The sequence below is a fragment of the Nyctereutes procyonoides genome, unplaced genomic scaffold (assembly GCF_905146905.1).
Source record: "Nyctereutes procyonoides isolate TBG_1078 unplaced genomic scaffold, NYPRO_anot_genome, whole genome shotgun sequence".
Classification (NCBI taxonomy): Eukaryota; Metazoa; Chordata; class Mammalia; order Carnivora; family Canidae; genus Nyctereutes; species Nyctereutes procyonoides.
The window spans coordinates 62,555,784-62,580,192 of record NW_026575046.1 but is presented as its reverse complement, the minus strand read 5'-3'; the positions used below and the strand labels follow the sequence as shown (position 1 = coordinate 62,580,192).

Genomic DNA, 24,409 nt, shown 5'->3' with positions numbered 1-24,409 from the left:
CTGTGGCTAACCTCAAAGGGGCAGGGTTAAATGAGATTTGGCTGGCCAGCATTAATAGCCGAAGATCCAGAGTCAGGAGTATAGAACTGAGCAGGCTGTAGAAGCTGCTAGGCAGCCAAGGCTCCCCACATCAGGTGGGCTGCCAACATCATTCCATAGTCGTGGATCAGCTTTGGTGTGAAGGATATGGACCTGCCCAGGAGAAGGGATCCAAACCCCCAGATGACTGGGCTTTGGTTCTAGCAGATGGAAGGTACTGAGGGCAGTTGAAAGATGGCTTGCATACAGTGGTATCAGAGAGGGGGGCTATCCTCTCCTTAAATACCCCCACACTTAAGTTTGGGGGCAGCAGACCCTATCCACATCCTCCTTTCTGGTGCTATCAGGGAGGAGGCTCCCCGCTTCCCACTGATTCAGAGCCTGAGCTGCTGGATCTGAGGATTGAGCCATCTAAGTGGCATGAGATTAGGTGGGTCCAGTGGTTTGCTGGTGAACTGTTAGCAAACAGCTCTCTGGGGGGAGGAAGGCTTCATTTGTAGTGTTTGCCGATTGCTTTTGTGTAAATACTGCCAACCATGGCTGATGTCAAGCCATCACCAGAATGCCATAGAATGAGAAACTGGGAAGAGATGTGGCCAAATTTGTGAGCCTCCATGAACTGATTCCAGCACACCACTGGGTGGGCTCTGACACGTGTGTTAGGGGAGGAAGGCAGATGTGTTTTCAGCATACAGAGAGGCTGAGGTCACTATGCAGTGGTGAAAAGCACAAAAATTATGGCTCTGGAGTCGAAGGGCCTATACCAGAATCCCAGCTCTGCCACTTGCTGGCCGTGTGACCTTGGGCAAGTCACTTTACCTCTCTGTGCCTCAGTTTCCTCATCTATAAAGTGGGGTTCATCATAGTGCCCACTTCACAGGGTTCTGCTGCACGCTGCATGCTGGCTTGTGGTAGGTTGACATAAATGTTATTTATTACAGTTAATCACACAGAGTCGTTGGAATGTTGCCTTGGTCAGAATAGTTTAGAGCTGAAAACCCAGAATCCCCCATGGCATTTCCCAGAGGCATGGTCTTTTTATATTTAATCTTGGATTTCCTTCAAGACTGAGGCTTTTAAATCCACAGGTCCATGAACTACCTGAAATTACGCTTCCAGTGTTGAGTATGTGCGCTTATTTCTATTAAGAGGGGCTGTGGCTTTTATCCGCTTCTCAAAAAAAAAAAAAAAAAAAGCCTGTGGTTTCTGCATCCTTCCCTCAACCCACAAAAGGCTTAAGAACTGGTGATGTGGACGGTGTAGAATTCCCACAGCACAGGAACTGCCCCCGGAGGATGTGGGGGAGAGGAGATGCTCGTGGAGTGTGTGGAAGGAAGACTGCAGAGTGGCAGAGACACCCGCAGAGGTTGGCGAGACCTCCAAAACGTCTCTCCTCCGTGGAGACCTAAGGCTGAGGAAGCTTCCAGCAACACAGCACTGAAAAAGCTCACACTGGTGCATCTGTTCCTGATTTCTCCTACCCCTCCAGTTCCCAGAGCGTCCTCGGGCCTTCTGCTGCCGGGGCCCTCCTGGATCCACCAGGAGAGGCCTGCCCTGGCAGGGGGGAGGCTGCTTTGCGGGAGGCAGGATTCAAACTCTGATTCACTGGTGCTGTTTGTGTTCTTTCAGGTTTCTGGAGTTACACCAGAATTATTTAAGGTAAGGTCAGCGCAAAGTGGATTTAGTGCCTCTGTTTTGAGTTGGAGGCTGTATTCGGTTTTTTCTTAGTAACATGGAAAGGGGTGGTGGGTAAGGTTACAGTGCTTCTCCCTTTCCACCCTCTTGTTTTGTGTTTTTGTTTTAAAAGACCCCTCTTCCTCTTGCTGGCTTCTTGTTGTGTGTGGCATTCGGGGCCAAAATGAAGAGGTCTCTAAGCAAAGGGGGAAAAATGTACTCTTGACAAATTTCACCCTAAATCATTGCAGCATGCAACTCCAGGCACCTGAAAGGAAGAAAACCCCCTAACCTTGGACTATAACTTCTGGGGGCTTATGAAGTACCACCTGTGCCCACTCTAACAATAAGAATCTGTGGTTTAGAGGTAGAAGTCACTATCCAGGGACCCCCTGAAAGGCCACCCACCAAAAAGCTCTGTTAGGACCCCAGTTCTGGTTGACCCCATCCGTGGATTGCAGGGGAGTCTGCTAATGTCCTGTCCCAGCTCCCACCCCTCCAGCTCCCCTTGGTAACAGAACCCTGAATTTATTTGAGACAGCAGTGTGCCCAGCTAAACATTGCAGTTCCCAGCCTCCCCTGCAGCTAAGCATGCCATGAGACAAAGTTCTACTCAATGAGGTATAAGCTGAAGTATTGCCTGTGGATTCCAGAGAGACTCATTAAAAAGGAGGAGGCCCTTTTACCTTCCTTGTTTCACTCCTCCTTCCTGCTCCTTGGGATGAAGGAATGGGAGCTGAGCCCCAGCAGCCATCTTGGACTCAGAGATGCTGTGAGGATAGAAGCTTCCAGGTTGGGGTGGCCCAACAGCCCAAGACAGAATGCTCTGGGTCCCTGATGACTGAGGGCCATTCTTCGCCTGGACTGCCCACCTCCAGAGTGCGAGAACATTTTTCTTCTTTAAGCCACTATTTAAGGATCTAACTGATGCACAGAAGCTTACTCAGGCCTGAGTTTTGCTGCCTCGGACAAAGACATTCTGGGTTCCTCTAGGGTCACTGTGACTTTTCCTCCTACTCTTTTTGAAAGAATCACCTCACTCAAGATGGCCCAGTACTGTGGCATCTTCCCCCTTCTGTCTTTTGTGTTTGTTTTCCTCTGTCTTTCCCTCTCTCCCTCCTCTTCTGTCCTTCCCTCTACCATTTATTGAACATCTACTATGTTCTAGGTACCATGCTAGCTGCCAGGACGAGAAATAGGTATAGAAGACAGTCTTCTGCCCCAGTGCCTCAGAGTCCAGGCTGTCAGGAAAATGTAAGGAGATATGATGGTGGGATGGACAGGGGCTACAGGAGCAAAGAGAAGGACAGAGATTCCAGTGGGAAGGATCTACGGGCTTCCAGGAGGACATGACACAGGCCTGAGATTTAAAGCAGGAGTTTTGAGTTGCTGGAAATTAGGGGGAAAAATACAGAGGACAAAGATTCCAGGCACAGGGACTAGCAGAGTAAAGTGCTGTCATTAAGGATTTGAGCTCTGGAGCACAGAGTGACTTCTCAGCTCACTCTCACTTGTAAAACTAGACTAGTAATGGAACTAGGACTGGACGAGTGCCTGGAAGGTAAGTGTGCCATATATGTTCCTTGTTAACATTATTGTTGGTAAGTGTGGGGCTCACCCAAGGTGTGCACCGTCCAATATTGGTTTTGGAAACAAGTGTCACAGAGGCCAGAAGAGACTTGTCCACGGTCATGCAGCTCTGAAGAGGCACCATTCAAGCCCAAGTGTCCTCAACCCTAGTCTAGTGGCCTTCATGCTTCTACCTTCTGCCTTTGCAGTAAGTGTGCAGGGAATGCGACCGAGGGAAAGATCAATGAGTGGTGGTGGTGGGGGGAGGAAACCTGGAGGGCTTCCTGGAAGAGATGAGTCTTGAGGGAAGGGGAGCTTGGAAGGCATTTCAGGGAAGGAGTGTATGATGAGCACAACAGACCAAGGTGTTGGGGACTAGCTGGCTGGCAGAGGGTCTGGATTGTGAGGACCGGTAAGACACAAATTGAGACAGGCAAAGAGGGGCCAGATTAGAAGATGACCCACCTCCTGATGGCACTCTGATGGCCAGGTGGTAGAGTGAGCATTTGAGCTGGTGGGTCACAGGGAGCCCCAGTTATGCTTGAGCAAGAGGCCTGGTCTGAATAAAACAAAACTTTGAGAAGGGAAGAAAACTGTCTTTACTAAGAATCAGTATGGGCCAGAAAGTAGGTTAGGCATTTTCACATCATTTTATTTGAGCCTCACAACAACTCCACTGGGGGTTAGTATGAATGCCCCTACTTTACAGATGAGGAAACCGAGGCCCAGAGAAACTGAGCCATCGACTTGAGCCAAGGGTGAAGCTCCAAGTTTGATTTAGATCAGCCTGACCCCAAATCTGTGCTCTTTCCACTTCACCATGTGGTTTTCCGTTGTCTTTACTCAGAACATCCCGTGTGCTGTGGGTTTCCCCGTGAGGTGTGGCTGCCTTGCCAGGGGCTTGAGAGTCTTTTTTGCAAAACCCCAGGGGTCACACACAGGGCAGAAAGGGCTCAGTATCCCTGGGACTTTGGGGAACCCCCAGCACAGGGTAGGGTAAGTACTCGGGTTCTGGCCTTCATAGAAATGGGTTCAGATCCTAGCTTTGCCTGAGGCAGGGCAGCAGGATGAGCCCTGGATTCGGAGCCAGCCTTGGCATAGCTTCGAACCCCAGCTGGAAGTGACAAATACCTGAGGAGGTGAAATGATAAGATACCCGTGTTCACCTCAGAATAAAGGGTTGGGGGGTGGGGATGGGGGAGGGAAACAAGATTGGCCACGAGTTCCTAACTGAGGCTGGGTGATGGGTTTCCGGGGTCTTTCATACCATTCTTTCTACCTATCTGTATGTTTGCAAATCCATAATAAAAAGTAAAATAATAATAATAACCATAGTTAAAACACTGAGAACTTAAAAAAAAAAAAAACCCCAAAACCCCCCAGACAACAACTATGTCCACCACACTGTCTCCTGGCTGAATCAGAATCTCTGGTTCCCAGCAACGGTCATGCTTTAACACCCCTAATGAGAGCAGGTCAGCCCCAGCTTTGTAGTCTCTCTGAGGAGGGCCAGGCCTCGAGCCTTAGTGGGGGAGGAACCCTAAGCCAGTATGTGCAGAAGGGGCCCTCGGATGGTCCCCCAAGGACAAGTCTCCCCTTCTGGGCAACTTTTACATGTTTTCCAAAGCACAGGGAGTTCAACCAGAGGGGCTTTCTCATCTGCCTTTCGGGACTGCTTACATACCACCGGGCACAAAGACCCCAGGGTCACCGTGTCACCCCCCAAGGCATAGACGAGGTCAGGAGTTGAATGGAGGGAGTCTGGCGCTGTCTCTGCAGGTCTTGCCACAGTCTTCCGGGACTCAGTTTCCCCATCTGTCAGGGCGGAGAAAGGGATGGACAGCCCATGGCAAGGGCTAGGCCCTAGGGGACCTCTTCCGCTTGACAGACAGGTGCCCCGTCGGAGCCTCGAGGGTGGCGGTGGGAGCCTGTGGTTGGGGAGCAGCCCCTGACATCTGGGCCAACCCCTGCGGGAGAGAGCGCCAGAGCGAGAGGAGCCCAGCGGCAGCCGCCAGAGCAGGTGGGGAGGCGCAGGGGACACGGTTCCCAGCCGGAGGGGGGCGAGGAGCGGCCGAGACGCGACCCCAGACGCCGCCCCGCCTGGGATCGCCTGGGCGCGGGGCGGCGGGATGGGCCCCCAGGCGGCGGCCGGCGCTGGGCCGGGTTCCCGTTCTCCTCCGCGGCCTGCTGGGCTCCGCAGCGCCGCCTGGCGGACACGCCGCTCTTAGCTGCGGCCTGCGCGGCGGCCGGCGGGGCTCGGGGACCCCGCGGCGACCCGGAGAGCGCGGGAGGGAGCCGCGAGCGCGCCGCGGGCCTGGGCGTGCGTTCCCCGGGGCGCACTCGCACCCGGGCCGGCGTGCGCAGCTCAGGCGGGCACCCCCTGCGCCGGCCCGGCGCCCGCGCGCCTCAGGTCCCTCCGCCACGTCGGGGGGCGCTCCTGCCTGCGGCCCCGCGCCCCCGCCCCGGCGTTGCGCTGCCTCTGCTCAGCTTCTCCGGGACCGAGGTCCCATTAAAATCGCTGGGAGTTTTGGGTTGGATTTTTTTTGTTAATAACATACCCAGGGTGGGCGTGAAGGCACGACCTTGTCCAGTTGCCCTCCCTGCGCGTCTCAGACCTGAAATCCCAGGGCGGGGTAATTGCTCGGTCCTTCGCCGCCCATGCGGGTCCCGGCGGGCGAGGCGTGGTGGCGCAAGGACCCCTGTCCCAAGGCACGAGGCTCACGGGGAGCAGCGTGAGGCCCGGAGGGGCCAGGGGCGCGGGGCTAGCGCTGGGGAGAGGAGGAGCAGGGGCCTGGCTCTCACGTCCGCGCCGCGGGCCCCGCAGCAGCGGGGACTGGGGGCGCACCCCCTCCTGGCACGCGCGCCTCTCCCGCTCGCCGGGGTGCCCGGGGCCGGGGGTCTGTCCCGGAGCCCCGGGATGACTCGGGCTCCCCCTCCGCCCCCGCCCCCGCCATCGGCCCGGGTTCTCGAGGCGCCAGGCCCAGCCCAGCCCCGCTTCCCTCGGCCGCAGCGGAGGGACACGGCCCGGGGGTCCCCCTCCGGCGCCAGCTCGGGTCCCCGCAGTCGGGGCGCGCGGGCGGGCGCGTGGGGGGCGACGGGGCCGGGGTGTCCACCAAGTTGTCTCCCGGGGGTGGGGGCCGGAGAGCGCCCGCGGCGTCCCGCGGGTCACCGGGGTGGCTGTGCGTGCCACCCGGGAAGAGGACCGCGGCCGTGAGGCTGACGCTGGGAGGAGAGCGGGAAAGTCTCCGGGCCGCCAGCCCCCGAGCCCCGGGCGGCGGGAACGGCGCGGCGGGCCGACCGAGGCCCGGGCTGGGGGCGGCCTGTGCGCGGCGGAGAGCCTCCCGAGGCGGCAGGGGGAGCTTGACGCCGAGGGAACGCAGAGCGGCCTGACCCCAGGGAGAGGGGGTCGGGGTGCGCGCACCCGCCGCGCCTCCGCGGTCCCGGGATCCCAGCAAAGGGGCGCACCGGGCCCAGAGCTCCCGCGGCCCGGGAGGGCGAGCGCCCCAACAGCCAGGAGACCCGAGCTCGCGCGCAGGGCTGAGCAGCAGCGTCTGCGGGGCGGGGGGCGGGAGGCGGGTGCACCGGGCCTCGGCCCCTTCCTACACCCTCAAAAAATATAGATTAGGGCTCTTCTCTGCGCGGTTGCCTCGGAGCTACGTGCAGCTCGGTCCCGCCGCTCCAGCTGGGGAGGAGGGTCCCGCCGCGCCTTCTCCGGTCCCAGCCGGCAGCCCCGGGACAGGCCCTCGGCGCCCCCTGGATGCCCCGGAGAGACCGAGGATGGGCTCGGGGCCCCTCGGGGCCGAGTGTGAAGGGGCTTCCAGGTCTCAGGCCCCGGCGCGCTCTGCTGCGGCGCACACTGGGGTGCAGCCGGGGCTGCAGGGCCATCTGGACGCGGAAAAGCAGCCCCGGCGCCGGCGGGCGTGGGGTGTCGAGGGGTGGGCCCCGGCGGCCAGAGGGAGAAAAGGAGAGCGAACTCACTGTCCCCACCCCGGGGGGCTAGAAGGTTCCGGCGCACTCCTCCCAGGCCTGGGAAACAGGTTCCCGAGGGCTCACCGTGCCCCGACCTCTCCCGGCTGCGCACCTGGGACGGGGCCTGTTCGGAAAGACGGGGCCCAGGGGCAGTGGCACCTCCGGGGCGCTGAGGCCTCGGGGACAGTCTGGGACCGCGCCGCTCTCTGTACAAAGCAAAAGCCAAATTCTCAAAAATCTCAAGAGGGAAAGAATGATTTTTTAAGAATCATTTTTTCCTTTCACTTTTAACAAACCGTGTGCCGGGAGAAAAATTAAAAACTAAATGAGTGATGGCTCAGGACACTATCCACAAATTTGTGAAATCCCCTGTTTAAAAATATTTTCCCGAAGGCCAGCCCCACGACTGGCCAGTCCTTTGCCTCTTCCCGAAAATCACAACAAAAACAATAGGAAATGCAGCCACGGTCCTGGGAAGTAGGAGTAGCCGTGAGGCCCAGGGAACCCACTGCGGCCGAAACTGCCACGCTCTTCCTTTCTCTTTTACCAAAAAAATAAAAAAGATAATAATAAGAAGTAAAACCTTTTAATACATCAAATATACGGAATTTTAATCTTTAAAGCGATACATTGTCTATTATTTTAGTACATGACGTAAACCTTACTTGTCCCCTTCTCAGCGGGTGGACTTAAAAATTAAAAATAGTTGTGTTCCTTTTAAAGAACAAAATAAGGCAAATGAGGTTTTGGAATAGAATTGTTTTTCCTTTTTTTTTTCTGTTTTCTTCCAGAATACATACAAAAAAATACCCATTCTCTTTCGATGGTATACACCTTAAAAATAATTGCAATTTGAAATCAGAGCTGACAAATTGTGACTTGTTTTGTTTGTTTTTTCTTTTTTTGTAACAAACATGCATGTAAATTTGTGTTTCAATCAGACATTAAATAAGAACGTACAATACAATAATAGCAATTTTAAAGTAACATTAAAGAGAAGACCTCTAGTTCTGTGGCGGTTTTGTATTTATTTATAATCTACAAGGGACGGGAGGGTTTGTTTTCCACACTTTTACCCTCGAGATTTAATTTTTTTAACCCCTCCTCTTTTTTTTCTTTTTTCTTTTTTTTTTTTTTTTAACCTACGGAGCTCAACCTAAATAATGCACTTTTGAACCACGGGTCCGCTTGGAGCTAACATAAATAAATACCAGTGTCCACCGATGCAGTCCTCAGATGAACACTTTCTCAATTAATTTTTTCCTTCTTTTTCTATAAAAAGTCAAATGATATTTTTTTCCAACTTTTATAAAGTTTGGGTGGGTGGGGAGGTGAGAGGGTGGGGGTGGAAAGAGGAGTTTCCCACCGGGTCTCGGTCGCTGTTTCGGGTAGATAGATACGGTATATATATATTTTTTCCCTCTCCTGGCCCGGGGCATCCCCACGCGCGGGTGACAGTAGCCTCTGCCCTGTTCCCACCCCCCCTCGGCTCCTCCCTCCCCCCTGCCGCTTCCTCTCCCTCGCTGACCCTCCCCACCGCCCTCACTGATACCCCAGTGCCGAGGCCGTGGTCAGTCTCTGTCCGTAGAGGGCGTAGGGGGAGTAGTAGGGTCCGGTGGCGGCGGGCACGGGCACGGGCGCGCCGGGCGTGGGGAGCGGGCTCTTGGAGTAGGGGTGGTAGCGGCTGCTGAGTCCCAGCGCGTGGTGGGGGCTGCGCAGCGCCAGCGTCCCGGGGCTGCCCGGAGCGCCCGACGTGGGGATGTGCATGTGGCACGCCATGGCAGCCGCGGCGGCGCTGGCCAGGGACGAAGAGCTGGGGTAGCCCGACAGCAGTTTGTCCGTCCCGGGGAAGGCCGTATGGGTCCGCAAGTGGCTCAGCAGCTCTTCGGACGTGGCGAAGCGCTTGTCGCAGGGCCCGTTGGCCGACACCCAGTTGCAGATGTGCGGGAGCGGGTCGTTCGGGAGCATGAAGCCGTAGGGGTAGAGGGGGTGGCCGGCCAGGGAGGGCGGCGTGGCGCCGGCGGCGGCGGCGGCCGTTAGCGACGAGTGCACGCCGTGCAGCGGGTGCGTGGGGTACACCAGCGGGTATCCGGACTTGAGCGCCGCGGCCGCCGCGGCCGGATCGTGAGCGCACGACGCGCTGGCCGCCGCCGCCCCTGCCAGGTGGCTGGCGCAGTGGTAGCTGAGGCAGTACGGGTCCCGGCACAAACTAGCTGTCATCACGGACGGCGGCGACGCCCCGGCCAGGGGGCTGGAGCCGGCCGGCTTGCTGCAGCCCAGGGAGCCCGCCGCGGCCGCCGCCAGCTGCGCCCCCACCAGGCTGCCGGGCTTGGTGGGGTCGAGAGCCACGCCGTGCGGCAGGAACTGCGGCGGGTAGCCCGCGTAGGCCCCGGCCAGGCTGCCCGGATAGGTCATGCCCGCGGGGGGCAGAGGGAACACTGTCTGGCCCGGCTTGTAGGGCGACACGGGGGCCACCAGCCCGGAGCCCAGCACCGAGGAGGAGGCGGGCGCGCTGGGGCCGGAGCCGGAGCTGGAGCCCGAGGAGCCGCCGCAGTCCGAGCCTAGAGCCTTGCCCCCGGGCCCCCCATCTGGGTGCTGGTTCACGTCCACATTAATCCCTCCGCCGCAGCTGATCCGGCCGTGCGCCAGCCCCGCGGGTGCCCCTTCGGCCGAGGCGCCCCCGGAGCCCTTGCTGGCGCCGCCGCCGCCGCCCACGTCGGGGTCCTTCTTGTCGTCCTTGCCCTCCGGGCCGCCCCCGGCCGAAGGCAGCATGCCTCCCGGCGAGCAGGCCGACGCGCTGGAGCTGGGGCTGCCTGTCCTGGGCGTGAACGGCTGGCAGGTGGCGCTCGGTACCCGGAATCCGGACTTCTCGGCCGAAACCCCCCCGCCGCCGCCCCCGCCGCCGCCGCCGCCGCCGCCGCCGCCTCCCGGCTCCTTCTTATCCGAGCCGGGCTTGGAGTACGGCTTGAAACTCGACTTGTCCTCCACGCCGATGTCGCTCAGCTTGAGGGGGCCCGACTTTGCGTCCTTGTCGCCCCCGGTGCCGCTGCCGGCACCGCCCGCGCCGCCCCCGTTGGAGGCGACAGAGGAGAGTTTGGAAGAGGGCGAGGGGTCGGGCTTCCCGATCTGTGAGCATGTTTGCGCCAACAGCGCCAGCGGGCTCTTCTTGGCATCAAGCTGCGGGTCAGACGTGGGGTTGGGGGGGTGGCACAAAGAGAAAGAAGGGGAAACCCTTTAGAATCCTGGCTTCTGGGGTTCAAACGCCCTTCCGCAACCGCCAGTGTGGATCCTCCCAGCTCTCAGCGCAATCCTAGGCAGCACCACTTCACCCTCCTCGCCAAACGGACAGACAGACCGACACGTACAGACATTCGCCCTTGAGAAAGGCGGCAGTCCGCCCCCCGCCCCCGCCCTGCCCAGCGCCCCGGCCAAATCAGGATATTTCCTGCCCTTTCTAAGAGCTAACCGTATTTTTTTGGTAAATACTCAGTAAATGTTTTGGTTTCTGGCTCCTAGACCCAGGACTATACCTTGCGCCCCCCCCGCCCCCCACATACACACACGCACATCCCCAATTATCCAGAGTAAGGGCTTGGGCAGTTGGCGCCTTAGAGGCTGTGTGCAAATACCAGCTTCTGGGGAACCTTAAGATTGCGACTTTGGAACCGCATTTCGACTTCCGCCCGTCTTCCGGGGCCCAAAGTGAGGGGGCCTGGGTCGGGGTTGGGGCTTTAATACCAGAGAGAGAAATAAGTTTTGGCTGCTTTGTCCCCTAGCAATCACACCCCATCTACCTCCTCCCCCTCTTTCCGCCCTAGTTTTACGGGTTCGGGAGCACTGTGCTCTCCCCCATCCCAGAGCTGAATCACTCTGACCTCCCGCCCCCCCAGCCCCCACCCCCCCACACACTCCCACCCCACCCCCAGATCCCGAGAGCAAGAAATCCCACGGAGCGGCAGCGGGTGGGGGGGGGGTCCCCGCGCGAGCCGGGGACAGTCCTTACCTCGATGGGGCTGACGGGAGTGGAAGGCAGGGGCTGCAGGTACTCGGGGTGCAAAATGTGGCCAGTCCGTGCCGTCAGCATCTTCAGCACCTTGATGGGCAGGCGGTTAGCCTGGCGGAGAGGGTCAGAGGGGGGCACAGCGTGCACAAAAGGCTTGGTGCTGCCGGCCGGGGACGAGCCTTGGCCGGGGCCGGAGCTATTTCCAGAGAGCGCGCTGGTCCAGGCAGGGTCCGCGCCGCCGCCGCCGCCGCCGCCGCCGCCGCCGCCGCTGTGCTTACTGCTTCTTAGGGCAGAAAGCGAGGGCGCTGTGCTCATGACCCACCCGCACGCATGGGAGCAGCGGGGGGAGGGCTCCGGGAGGCGCGGGGCGGGCTCCGGGCTGCGCGCTCGCCCGGGGAGCAGAAGCAGGAGGAGGAGGAGCTGGTGCGGCGGCCACGGGCACCCGGCGCGCCCTCTTGGCGCCTGGAGCCAGAAGCGGATAATCCTGGGTGGCCCGCGGCGGGGCCGTGGCCGCGCGGGAGGAGCCGGCCGGACTGTGCGCGCGCCGGGGGGCTCGCCGTGTCCGCCTCGGGCTGCGCCCCTGCGCTGCGCGCTGGCGACCCGGCGCTGGCGCTGCGCTGGGCGATGTGAGCCGCTGCCTGTCCAGCCGGGGCTCTGGCGAGGAAACTCACTTCAAAAGCAGCTGCACCGAGGGGGAGATTAAAGCCTTTGCCGCCTTCCAATCAAATGGGAGCCCGAGGTGATTGGAGGGTCAAGGGGATGTGACGCGTCCCGCGCCGCCGCCGCCGCCGCCGCCGCCGCCAGGACTCTCAGCGCTGGTTTTAATGGGCAGCTCCTTCTTCACCGCCCCCCTCCCGCGTGTCCCCTCCCTCGATTTCGCTCCGAGGACGCGCTGGACATTTATTCTGCGTTTGCTCTCCGCCGCCTCCCTCTTTTTTTCTTCTGCGTCGTCCTGCCTTTCCCGGGCTCGAAAATAAACCGAAACCTATTTTTTTTGCAGGAGGGTGCGTATGAGGAACAGGATTGAGGGAGTGACTAGAAGGCGCAGCGGCGGGAGTCCGGACCACGGCCCGACTTTCGGCTCCAGGGGTGCACAGGGGACCCACACACCAAATACTCTGTCTCGCTCAGTAATTGAAATCTCTCGCGGCGCGGCCGCCTGGGTAAGGAAAGGTGCGGAGCGGGTGACGGAGGAAGTCCGCCCGCCCGCTTTGATTTCCCGAGGTTCGGCAGCGGAGAAACCAGAAGCTAGGTGGGCAGCGGAGGCGGCGGCGGTGGCGGCGGCGGCGGCGGCGGCTCCTCTCCGGGCTGCGCGCGGGGCTCCCAGCCCTTCCCAGCCACGTGACGCCCGGGGACGCGCAGATTGGGGCTGGAGCGGGGGTCACATGTTTCCTCTGTTTCACACTCAGTCCTCCCCCCCCTTCTTACTCTCCCCTGCTACCCTCTCTCCTCCTCTCTCCCCCTCTCTCCCCAATTCTTTGGGCATCTCCACCCCTCCATCAATTGTCAATGTTCCTCGACCGCAATCAATCAGTTATTTGTCAGCTCTTGTCAATCCGCCCGTGATTTATGTCAGCTTTTGTTGCTGATTACAAGGCGGGTGCGACTTGAAGGGAAAAAGAAGAGGGGGAGAGAGAGAGAGAGAGAGAGAGAGAGAGAGAGAGAGAGAGAGAGAGAGAGAGATGGAGAGTAAGGAAGAGACCAAGGGGGAACCAGCGGGGGGGGGAGGAGCAGCCTCCCGGGATGGGGGGGGGCGGCTCTAAGGAAAAGAATGGAAGAGGGGGAAAGAGGCTGTGTGTGTCAGGAAAATGAATAGTGAGAGTAAAGTGCGCAGGTGTGCCCAGGGCGCCGGGAGGGTGGCACAGGCCCGAGGTGCGCGCCTCGCCCCTCTCAGGGTGGAAGGACAGACCCCTTCCTACCTCTGGGACTTGGGTCTCTTGGGGCCGCGGAGGGGGAAGCTGCCCCGGGTACTCGAGGCGGGCGGCGGCGACGTCTAAGATGGGAGAGCTTTCTGTCCCCCGGAGAGTCAGTCCCTCGGGAGCGTGAGGATGTCGGGCTGCTAGCCTGCGGCGGACCCCATCCTTCGTCCTGCCCCGACCCCAAACTCGGGTTTCCAAGAGCCCCGCACCACAACGTAGTGTCGAGTCCCGGTGGTCCGTGGTGGGGTCGCTCCCCCCCGCCCCCGCCTTCATTCTCGAGCCTCCCTTCGGACCCTGGCTAGGGCTGAGAGGCCGCGAGGAGGCCCGGCCTCGGGCGCACGGTGGAGAGGCGACTCGGGCGGACCCCGGCCCCCTCCCCAACCCGCTCCCACCCTGCGGTGTCCCCGCGGGCTGGGTGGCCGGGCTTACTCTGGGCTGCTCGCTCGCATTCCTAGGAACGCCGAGCGGGGACTGAGCTGCGGAGGGGAAGCCGAGGGGGCGGCGGGAGGGGGCGGCTGCCTGTAGGAACTTGGGTCTTCCAGGGAAGCGGAGCGGGACTGCCGTGTTCCCCTCGATTTGCACCGTCACTCGGGCGGTTTGGAAGGAAGAGGGGAGGCGCTGTGCGAGCCTCCGTGTACCTGGAGCTGGGTGCACAAGTGTGTGTGTGTACGTCCGTGCCGCTGTGTGCGTTCTCAGGGCTTTCTTGGGGAGCGTCCGGAGCGAGTTCGGAGGTCGCCTCCAGAAACTCGCAGAAACTGGAAAGGGGGCAGGAGGAGGACACTACCCCTTCCTCGGAAGGACTTGGACGACTTTGAATCTCCCCTCCCCCACTTTTCCGCCCCGGCTCTTCTTTTGTTGTCAAGTCCTTTGATAAATGGTAGGGCAGGGAGCGCGGGGAGCCAGGAGCCGGTCTGTACCCGCGCGGGGGGCAGGGGCCCGGGCTGGCCACCCGATTTCCTTCGGCGCTGCGCCCCGGACGGCGGGGGTCGGGGCTGGGACCTGCCCTCCGCAGGCTCGCCCTCTCCTCTCTCACCACCCCATCCACCACCACCACCACCACCCCCACCTTTTTGTCTCTCTCCCATTCCACGCAGGTACCGAGAACTTTCTGGGGTGAGTTTTAGAATTTTCTCGTAGGCATTCTCTTCCTGCGTTTTCGTCTTATCCCTTGATCCTTTGGGTTGGTAAACTTGATGAGACCGTAACTTGACTACAGATGATCTGGATGGAGAAGAGGAAAGTGAGGCGGTGTGTGTTTGGGGCTGCTGTTGGTCGGGGTGTGTGCGTGCGTGTGTGTAGGTGTAAGCACACACCTGCGTTCAAGGGGATTTGAACTGTGCGGCACCTGAGGAAGGTGAGTCCGTGAGACGGCGGTGAGGCCACACGCGAGGTTGTGAAGGTGGTCTGAATAATCTTTGGGGAGTTTCGGAGGGCAGGACAGTCCTCAGCTGTCTCTGCGGGGCAGCGGGTGCGGGAGGCCGCCGGCGTCCTGCGGGCGTGATGGTGTCTGCGTCGCGGAGCGCGCGGCTGTCGAGGTGTCGGCCGGCATCCACCGTAGAGCTCCCAGCTCCGCGAGCCCAGCCGTGGGCCGCGCGTCGCCGCAGCCTCCTCGACACGCCGGGACCCCGAAGGCTGGGGGCGGTGGCCAGAGCTGGCGGTGACAGCGGGCGTCTCCTCCCGCCCCGTCCCCGCCCCGCCGGAGATTCCCCCCCCCCGGCCCCCGCCCCCCGGCCCCAGACTCAGTTCTTTGCCTCTCCTGGAATCCCAGCAGCTTTCTCTTTACATCGGGCGGTTCTCGGGCATCAGCCTCGGCACCGAAAGCCTTGCGGGCACCAGAGAGTGGGCCCCGCGTGCCCCAGGAGGGGCGTGCCTCGGTGCGGCAGCACACGCTCGCAGGCCTGCGCCGGGCCGCGCGCGCGGGGGGACCGTGGTCCGCGTGCATCCGCTCTTCGCAAACCCCGACTCGGAAGGTCCGAGCGCACGGGGGCGCCTGGGGGCCTGCGCGCCCCGGGCTTTCGGGAGGCGCCGGCATCGGAGCCTGCGCACCTCGCCGGGGAGGCCAAATCCCTGAAGGCCTTGGAGGCCTTGGGGATGGGGGAGTTATTAATTACTCCGCACTAGGCCTAAAGCCTGCAGCCCCCGCGGCGGTTGGCGTGGATGTCCTGCGGATTTTATTTGCACACAGTGTAAATGATTTGTTTTCTCTAAAAAAGGAGTGGGCATGGCAGATATTTGAGGAGGGGGTGGGAGGAGAAGGAAGGCGAGAGAGCTGAGGAAAAAAGTTTGAAAATGCCTTGAACTATTCACTGTCGAGATGGCTAATCAGTATTGAGGCCGGAGGGCAGGCGGGCCGCCTTTCACCGCCGCTTCCCTTTCATCTCGGGCTCGGCGGAGGCGCTCAATTAAAAGCCTATCAGTTTGTAAGTAAATCAACGCCTATCAGAGTTGTCACATCAAACAAAACGATTATTATTGCAGCCCGCCTCCCCTATTAATCTCCCTCGAAGATAATCCGCCTGACAGGTCAGGCCCGGCGAGCTGGAAAGCCTGGCCCAGAGCGCCCCAACAGTCCGGGACTGGCGCGCGCCCCTGGGGGCCTCCCCACCCCGGTCCCGCCCCGCCTTGTGGTCCCCCGGGAGGGGGGAGAGCAGGAGCAGGCGGCGGCCGCTGGACCCGGGCCCGCCCCTCCGGACTGGGATCAGGGCCCAGATTCGCACGGCTGGTGGGGGACCGGCTCCGGCGGCCCTCACCTCTTCTCCGGCCTGCGGTGCCACCGGGCCTGCCGGAGCCACGGTCTGGTCCCAGGGCCTCGCCATAGCCTGTACGCTTTTCAGATCGCCTCTCTTGACTTTTTCCTCTTTCCTCTCTTCTCTTTTTTTGTTTCCCACCCACTTCTTTCTAGATTCCCTAATCATTTTATTCTTTTTTTTTCTTCTCTTCCTTTCCCCCCTTTCCTACTTGACAGGGAATATTTCCTATTCTCTCTCCCTCCTCTCGGTACACAGTATAGACTACTTTGGCGCAGTCACACTTTCTGAAGCAGGGCATTCTTAGGGTCCGGGTTATTTCTCTGCGGCAGGGCTGCCTCGGGAGTGTGTGCAATTCCCAGGAACTCCTGACAAAGTCCTGCCTAATTTCTCCCCAAACAGGGGCTCTCAGAAGCTCTGCGCCTGTGCCAGGGTTGGGTGCGCTTGGAGGGATGAGAAAAAAAGGACCAGGGCAGTGTGATGGTTGGACTGTTGCAAGAGCCCTATTCTGGAATAAGTATCTGGCCTTGGAGTTTCACAGCTACAACGTCGCGGACCTCGCTCTCGGTGTTGCTTGAGCTTTGCAAGTGTGTGGAGGAGACCCTCCGGGCATCTGGGCTTCAGCACTGAGTCTGTGAGGGGGTGCCTAACACGTAATAAGTAAATGCAGTCAGATAATCACTTCTATGGCTTCAAACTGGAGCTCCCCAGCTGGGTGGGGCCCAGACTCCGCATGGAAGCGAAATCCTGGCCTTCTCCGGTGTCCTCCAGCTTTGCGCTTTGAGACACCTTGGGATCAAGCACGACCTATCTTTTTTTCTGAGCTCTTGCTCCAAATCCATAGGCCCAAATGGCCACTGCCTAGCCCGCTGGAGCCAGGATTGTGGGGTCACTCAAGTGGCTAAGGGGGAAAGGTCCGCCGGCATGACCCCAGGTCCTATGACCCCAAATGCCAGGTTCAGCGCCTGTTGAAGTCTCCCTCTCAGAGCATGAATCCTGGAGAACCCCGGAGGCAAGGCAGTGTTGGCCGTCCCGGCAGTGCCTCGCCCAGCAGTCACCGCGTTGTCCGAGGTCGAGGATATGGAATAGAGCCCACCTCAGCGTGCTCGGTGTCCAGAGCTGCAGCACCCGTGGCTCCCACCCCGGGTTCCCGAAAGCCCCCCTATTTGTGCACAACTTCCGCAGGCCACCTGGTAGTAATATTTATTTCCATGCCTGGAAATATTGTAGCGATGCAGTTCAATTATCTGTGTGCTTGCTCTCCTTAAATGTATTTATTTCACCTCTGCTCCTCCGCAGATATTTAAAGAAGCACACATAATGCATGCACCCTTCAACCTAGCAGAACTCACTCTGGTTATAGGAAATATTCGCTGGGTGGTTATTGGGACATGAAGGCTATCTCCAGCCGGAATTGCATTCAAGCAGGAACTGTTTTAAAAAACAACAAACTTGCTCTAGAATTTTTCTAACTAAACTGTATGTGTACACACCCAAGAATTTAATAATATTTTATATCCCTCTATAGATCTAAACATTCAAATGGTTATATTACATGCCCTTGAAACCGGAAGCGATCTTCCGTTCACACTAGACGTGGAGCTGTTTGTATAATGCTCATCTCCCTGCACTTACACATAAATCTTGCTCTAATAAATTCAACCTTGTCGTTTTTAGAATCGACGGGATTTCTCTGCGGTTTGCGCCTCCAGGATCCGAATAAATGCAGCTCGCAGGCATCCGGCAGGAAACGGCTCCCGGTTCGAGTGTATGCGGACGCATCAGCCCAGCGCGGGACGCGAGGTGGCTCCTGGTGATCTTGCGGCTGCAGGTCCGGCCTCCAAAGGAGACTGGGCTGTGAGCGCCCTCAGGCCGGGGGCGGCACCTTGCTGCCCCGCAGTGCCGGCAGCCCCCATCCCTGGGGTGGGGGTGTGCTTCGGGAACCCGCCGGGCGGAGTCCGCCCTCGGCGAAAACTGAAAGCAAATGCCGAGGCAAAAGAAGCCCGAACTTTCTTCGACGCAACTTTGCCACAACGATCCGGTGGCGACTTAGGCAGGACCGCGCGCTGGTGGGTGCGCGCGCGCAAGGTGGGGCGCCGGCTGAAGGAGGCTTGGGGCGGCCGAGCCTGGCCCGAGGCGAAACCCTAGGGAAGGCGCCTCCCCTTCCTTATTTCTCGCCAACCCCTCGGCCTCTGTCGGTAAAAAAAATAGTTTCCAGTGGATAGCGGACGCCCAGGATGTGTTGGTGGGGATCGCACCAGGGAGAAGGAAGCTTTGTAAAAGTTGCAGAAAGACCTCTGCCCAGAAGCGTCCGCCCAGCAGGGCTCGCAGGGAAGGTCGGGGGACCAGCTCGCCTTCCCCGGGGCGGGATGCCTAGCAATCGGCTTGGGGAACCCCCGGCCCAGTCCTCTCCGCTCACCTCGAACCCCCGCGTAAATAAGCCCCGGCGGGCTGCGCTGGAAACTTAGAGGCGCGGCGCCGCGGTTGGCGGGCGAGGCCCGGACGCTGAGCCGGCCCGCAAGGCCGCTTCTGGGCGCGCTCGGCCCCGGCCCTAAGACAGGCTTGCACGGGGGTGAGAGGACGAAGGTGGTTTCAGCTCCCGCTCGGCTGCCTAGACCGTCACCGCCGACCTCCCAGCTCCCTGGAGCGGGCGCTTCCCCCCTGGGAGCCGCGGCCTTGGGGGGGCCGGCGAGGGCGCAAAGTGCGCGCGCGGGCCGGCGCGGGGGTGGGGGGCGGCTGCCGGTCTCTCCGCCGGGCCTGTCGCCGGGCTGGCCGCGGCGGGTGAGTGATGAGGGCAGAGAAGGGCGCCCATAAATCGCGGGTGTCAGGGCGAAAAACTCTCTTTATTGTCTGCGTGATGGATGGGCCCGGGGACGAGACACCAAATACTTCGTATCGCCTTTAAATGGGAACACATTTTCCGCGGCCATAATTCATGTTTTTTAAATAGAAAGTTTGAAATGTTGCCTATATTTCACCGGCCCTGACATATTTATGAATCGCTCCCTGCATGCAAATATCATTATTTAAAGCGCCGGGGAGATCTGGGGGGGAGGGGAGGAGGCACGGCCCCCGTGGCTTGGAGGTGGTGAACCGGGGAAATGCGAGTGGAGAGGGGGGTGCATCTCCCTAAAGTGCGGACAATGAGGCGCAGGGGAAAGCCTTATCCGGAAGCCGAGCGCACCGGGGGCTCCCCTCCCGCGGCTGGATCCAGCGCTGCGGCACGGGAAGTTTGAGCGGCTCCGGACCGAGGACCCGCCCCTGCCCCCTGCGGGAAGACCCCGGAGGGGGGGGGCTTTTGCGTCCCTCTCCGAGGCCCTGATCCGAGCCAAAGCCACCTTTTCCAAGGAGAAATTTTTTTTAAATAAAAGAATTTAACAAACGCAAATAATAACAATCCAACACGTTTCGTGTTCTTTGCATTTGCATTGATTTTATTGATTTTCATTCTGCAAACCTCGGATTGCGCGCCCGGGAGGAGCGACCGTCAGACCCCAGGCGCCGCGGGGAGCGGGTGGGGGGATGACCCTCCCGAGCTGCGGCCCCGGCCCAACCAGCTCACAACCTCGCAGGCACCACGGAGCCTGCGCAAGACGCGGGGACACCAATGATCCGGCGCCCCGGCTCTGGGGGTTCAGTCCCGCCCCCTCGACTTCCCCAGCGCTCCCGGGGGCCGCGTCCCGCCCACCCCCAGCCCCACCGTCGACATAGTCGCTTTGGAAAAAAGCTGGGCACGTGCCGTCAGCCTCCCCCTTGCCCGTCCAGCCGGGGAGGCGCCCACACCTGCGTCCTCAGGAGCAGAGTCTTTACCTGTGCGGTTCCCCGCGGCGCCCGCGGCCGCGCTGGTAACAGAGGAATGGAAAGGAGGACGGGGGAGTGGGAGGGACAGAGCGCCGCCCGAGACGGCCACGCACGCCGACCCAGGTCCTCCTCTTCCGACCAGGCGTTGGGGCCCCGGCCGAACTCCCTCTAATAGCTGAATCGCGTGGGGCAGAGCCGACCCGGGGACCGGCCCGGGGACCCCGCACCGCGAGGGAGGGGCGGGCCCGGCAGCACTTCCGCTGGGGGCGGGGCCTCAGGCTGCCGCGCGAGCCCCGCCCCTCCGGGGCACAAGCCCCGCCCCTCCGCGGCGCCGGCCCCGCCCCGGCCTCTTAGGCTCCGCCTCCGCTGACTGGGCTGCAGCATCTCCGGGACGCGGGGGGGGGGGCACCCCCTCCCCCCGGCGCTCCTCTCCCCCACCTGGGCGTGCTGTCCTAGGGTTCTTAAATCTCAGGACCAAATGCGCATGCACACTAACAACCTGGGCCCGAACTCGCATGTAAGACTTTGTCTAAGTTTGGTCTCTTGGTACCCCCGAGACCAGCCTGGCCCAGGGGCTCTCGAACATCTCCTGAAATCAGGCCAGTCGTCCCCCTCCCCCTCGGATAGTAGGGAATACATATCCGTGATCATGGGGTCCCACCTGTCTTCCAGGAAAAGTTAACACTTTTTGACTTCACTTTATGCCAGATACTATAAGAACTGTGCGTGAATTATGTCCTCACAGCATAAGGTAAGTGCCATGAAGGTCCTGTTTTACAGATAATGAGATTGAGGTACTGAATGTGCTGAATGGGTGAATAATGACTTTTGGGGTTCATTTTGCACTTTGGGGGGCCACCAGTAAGTATTCTTTAGGATCTCCTATCCTGAGATGTTTTCAATTTAATAAGGGGGATAAAAAAAAAACTCACGAAAATATTATTGTGAACCTATATGTTGTTAATATCAAATAAGGGAATCCTCAAGGAGGTTGGAGAAGAGAAGTATCTATGGTTTTCCAGACATTTATTCAGATTTTCAAAGTGTAAGATTTGTTAGTTGACACAGGTGATGGACCCCCCCATGACCACCCCTCCCACCATTCCGCCTTGTATGTCTCAAGCCTGTAGCTTTTATCTTTCTCACTTCATATATTAGTGCTATCATAGTTGAGTACCTTATTAGGTCTTGACTGAGATGCTGCCATAAGAACCTTCTAACTGTTCATTTTCTAGCCTCTCTTGCCTCTAATGCATTAGGCATCCTCATGCGAATTTTCTTGATCACATCATTCCCTTGTCCCCAAATCTTCAGTGGCTCCCCCTCGTCCACATGAAACATTCAACTCTTCCTAATCTAGTTCTAAACTACTTCTAAAAAGTTTTAAGTTGCATTTCAAAATTATGAAATAAACATGTTGACTTCAACCAGCAAAGCCCTCAAACATACAAAAAGACAAACTTTATGATCTCACCCATCTCCTCCTTATTTCCCACTCAGTCTTCTGAGATATCCAGTGTTAACAGCTGGGATGTAACTTCTGTCCCTTTCTCCACGCTCACCAGGCTCATATGAACTGTGCTCACATATATGGGACTATTATGTTATTGCTTGTGTATATAATGAAAATATTAGAGCTATCTGTTCCTCATTCTTTCTTGAAAACAAATGGGTTTATAGGTATAGAGGTAATTTATTTATTTTTAGTCACATAGTATTCCTTAGAATGAAGATACCCCCATATTCAACCATCCCCCCATGATAGTCATAATGGTTGCTATCAGGGTTTTTTTCTCACTAACAAAATTTCCTGAGTCTATATCCTTGCAGTCAGTGATTTTATTTCCATGGGGTAGATTACAAAAGTGCAGCTGCCTATACCCCAGTCAAATCTAATTTCTTTGTTCTTACCACATGCCCTGTGTTTTCCCATTTTGTGTCAGTTCTCCCTAGAAATTCCTTGTCCTCCATGCTCTTGTATCCTATTTCTAATCCTGCAATGCCCAAGTCTGATACCTGAATTTAGATATATGGTTCAATATCCACCTTCCTCCTTTTTCCTAAGCTTACCATTATAGCAATGTGCCAGGCCCAGTGTCTACACCAATCACGACAATCCTATTTTTGTCTTTCCCAATCCTTACAGCTAGGGATGGTCAAGTGACCCAGTTTTGCATTTGAGACACAAATACAAGTATGGAGGTGGCAAAGCTAGAGGGGAAACTTTGGGAAACACTCTTGTTTTCCTGATCAAAGGAGATGATGCAGATGTTTTGACACTTCCCCTTCCTCTCTACCTCTTTTATTCCTTCTATGAACTTGGATATACTATCTACAGCTGTAGCAGCGAAAAGTCCAAGAGAATGGCAGAGACACTTAATTCTGGCATCACTGGGACACTGGGCCATCTCTAGTAATCACCCACCCCCAGAATTTTTGTGGTAGTAGAAATAGCAAATTCCTCTTTGTTCAAGTCAGTGACATTGGAGATTTCTATATTTGCAGTCAAGCATATCCTTTACCTGTCCCCTTTGGCAAATCTTATTTCTACTGGAGTTACCATCACTGGGATACTAACACAGGAGTCCAAAAAAAAATATAGAACCCTATCACAGACTCGCCTTCAAACATTCTTTTTTTTTTTTTAAGATTTTATTTATTTATTAATGAGAGACACACAGAGAGAGGCAGAGACATAGGCAGAGGGAGAAGCAGGCTCTCAATCCCGGTGCTCCGGGATCACACCCTGAGCTTGAAGGCAGATGCTCAATCACTGAACCACCCAGGCATCTCTTGCCTTCAAACATTCTTGAAGGATAGTATTTTAGAATAGCCAAGTAGCCAAGAATCTCTTGGAGTAAATAAAGTCTGGTCATTCCCTTAACCCTCAGTATCACCATAAGCTATTGTCTAGAGGGCATGTGGTACTTTTGTTTGTTTGTTTTGCTTTGTTTTGACCTTTTTTGCCTGCTTATCATCTGAAGCTCCTTCCTGTTTGTTGTAATGCAGGGCCTGCTTCCAACCACAGAAGTTGAAGGGGACACATCCTCCCTCTTCTACCATCTAGCTCAGGGCTCAGCTTCCCCTCCCTTACCTCCATTTGAGTAGATCATAGTGCTTCAGCATGTGGTGGGCTCTGGGGTCCAGCTGCTTGGTTCCAAAGAACAGTACTGCCACAATTCCTAGATGTGTGACTTGGGGGCAAGGTTCTTAATCCCTCTGAAGTCTCAGTTTCCTCTTGTGCAAAATGAATGTAATAATGGTACCTACCTCTCAGGCCAATGGGTATATTAAATGAGGCAATGCATATGCCCAGCACATAGAAAGTGCTCAAAGTGATGATGATGATGATGATCCCCCTGCGTTCTTTCTTACTGCTGACCCCCTGGGGTGCAGTCAGTACCACTCATCTGACACTTAGCTAACTAACTACTAATTGATGATATCTTTTATTAGCTATTTAAATTCATATTGTTTACTTTGTGTGTGTGTGTGTGTGTTCCAGTTCCCAGTTAGATTTTAAGATCCTCCAGGCCCAACCAGATGCCTTCTTTGTATTCCTAACTCACACTAGCAGAGGGCTAAGTTAAATTAGGCATAAATGAACCCTTATTAAAATGAATAATAAAACATCCAATGACTGTGTAGTCCTTTCCATGGTTTCTTTTAATCCTCACAACAGTCCTAGAAGACATGTACTGTTATTCCCGTTTTACAGATGAGGAAACTGAGGTTCGTAGAGAGGAAGTCATTTGCCCCCATTCCAAAGTCATTGCTCTTTCCTGCCTCACAGTGGCCTCCTTCAGCTTTCAGAAGTTCTGGAAATGCCTCCCTCTCAAGCTCTAAGGTCCAAACTCACCTTCTCTGGAAGCTCAGTTCAGCATCCCTGTGAGCTCTAACATCCTTTCCATGTATCCAAGGGGAGAGATGTTAGAGATCTATCGTTAAATGAATAAAGCTGGTTATGAAAGAATAGGGACATGCACACACACCCACAGTTAATGCGTGTCACCTAGAGTGCAGGCTGCCAGGGTGTCTATGTAACCAACCACTGGTCACTTAGGGAATGGGCTCGTGGGTGATTTTAACTTTCTTCTTGCTCACCTGTAGTTTCTACTGCAAACATTTGTTGCCTTTATAAATAGGGAAAAGACAATACTTCTGTTTGTTTGCTTGTTGAATGGAGACAATGATGCAGTGCCTCCAGAAGTCTCCTTGCTTCCATGCTCTTCCCAGTTTCCTTTTACTGAAAAATGCTCCCAATCAAAGCAACTTCTTTTTTTCTCCTTCCTCCTCTGAGTCAGGTGGGCAGAGGCCCATCCCTGGCACTTATTAGTCACAGGTTTGAAATGCAGGGGAGGGTATGGGAGGGAGAAATGATTGGTGTGGGGTGGGAATTTGGGGATTCTTTTATCCCCTGCATCTCAAAGGCTGACAGGCTCTTGAGGGGTGGAAATGACTGGTAATTAGTGAACCTTCTCTGCTGCACACACTAAAGACACACTTCACAGTCTCTGTGACCTCTGCAGCCCGGTGAGGCTTTGTTATGTAGATGCTCTTAATTGGGTGAGTCACTTACTGCAAACAGCTTCAGGAGAGAGCACTGTAGGCTGTTTCAGGGAGGCTTCTTACCAGAGGTTCTAACTCAGGAATTGGGGGGCTTGAAAGCAATGGCCTCCGAGTAACTC

General features: G+C 57.3%; 2 protein-coding genes across 2 annotated transcripts; one reads left to right on the top strand and one right to left on the bottom strand.

Annotated features, from left to right (window-relative positions):
* Positions 1–8,752: 8,752 nt before the first annotated feature.
* On the bottom strand, positions 8,753–11,742 carry ZNF503 (zinc finger protein 503). Its single transcript, XM_055325337.1, has 2 exons — positions 11,255–11,742; positions 8,753–10,428 (listed from the first exon to the last, which is right to left on the bottom strand). Exons 1-2 carry the CDS (start codon positions 11,567–11,569, stop codon positions 8,794–8,796), a joined length of 1,950 nt encoding a protein of 649 aa, XP_055181312.1. The 5' UTR covers positions 11,570–11,742; the 3' UTR covers positions 8,753–8,793.
* Positions 11,742–19,316, top strand: LOC129509594 (putative uncharacterized protein encoded by ZNF503-AS2). Its single transcript, XM_055325338.1, has 3 exons — positions 11,742–11,993; positions 12,255–12,417; positions 17,598–19,316. The coding sequence occupies exons 2-3, from the start codon at positions 12,265–12,267 to the stop codon at positions 18,066–18,068; spliced, it is 624 nt and encodes a 207-aa protein (XP_055181313.1). The 5' UTR covers positions 11,742–11,993; positions 12,255–12,264; the 3' UTR covers positions 18,069–19,316.
* The last annotated feature ends 5,093 nt before the right edge of the window (positions 19,317–24,409 follow it).

Coding starts and splice junctions, on each gene's coding strand:
- ZNF503 (XM_055325337.1), bottom strand. CDS start 11,569: ATGAGCACAGCGCCCTCGCTTTCTGCCCTAAGAAGCAGTAAGCACAGC. Junction 10,429..11,254: donor CTCCCGTCAGCCCCATCGAG/GTAAGGACTGTC, acceptor TCTGACCCGCAG/CTTGATGCCAAGAAGAGCCC.
- LOC129509594 (XM_055325338.1), top strand. CDS start 12,265: ATGAGGAACAGGATTGAGGGAGTGACTAGAAGGCGCAGCGGCGGGAGT. Junction 12,418..17,597: donor CTCGCGGCGCGGCCGCCTGG/GTAAGGAAAGGT, acceptor TGTCGTTTTTAG/AATCGACGGGATTTCTCTGC.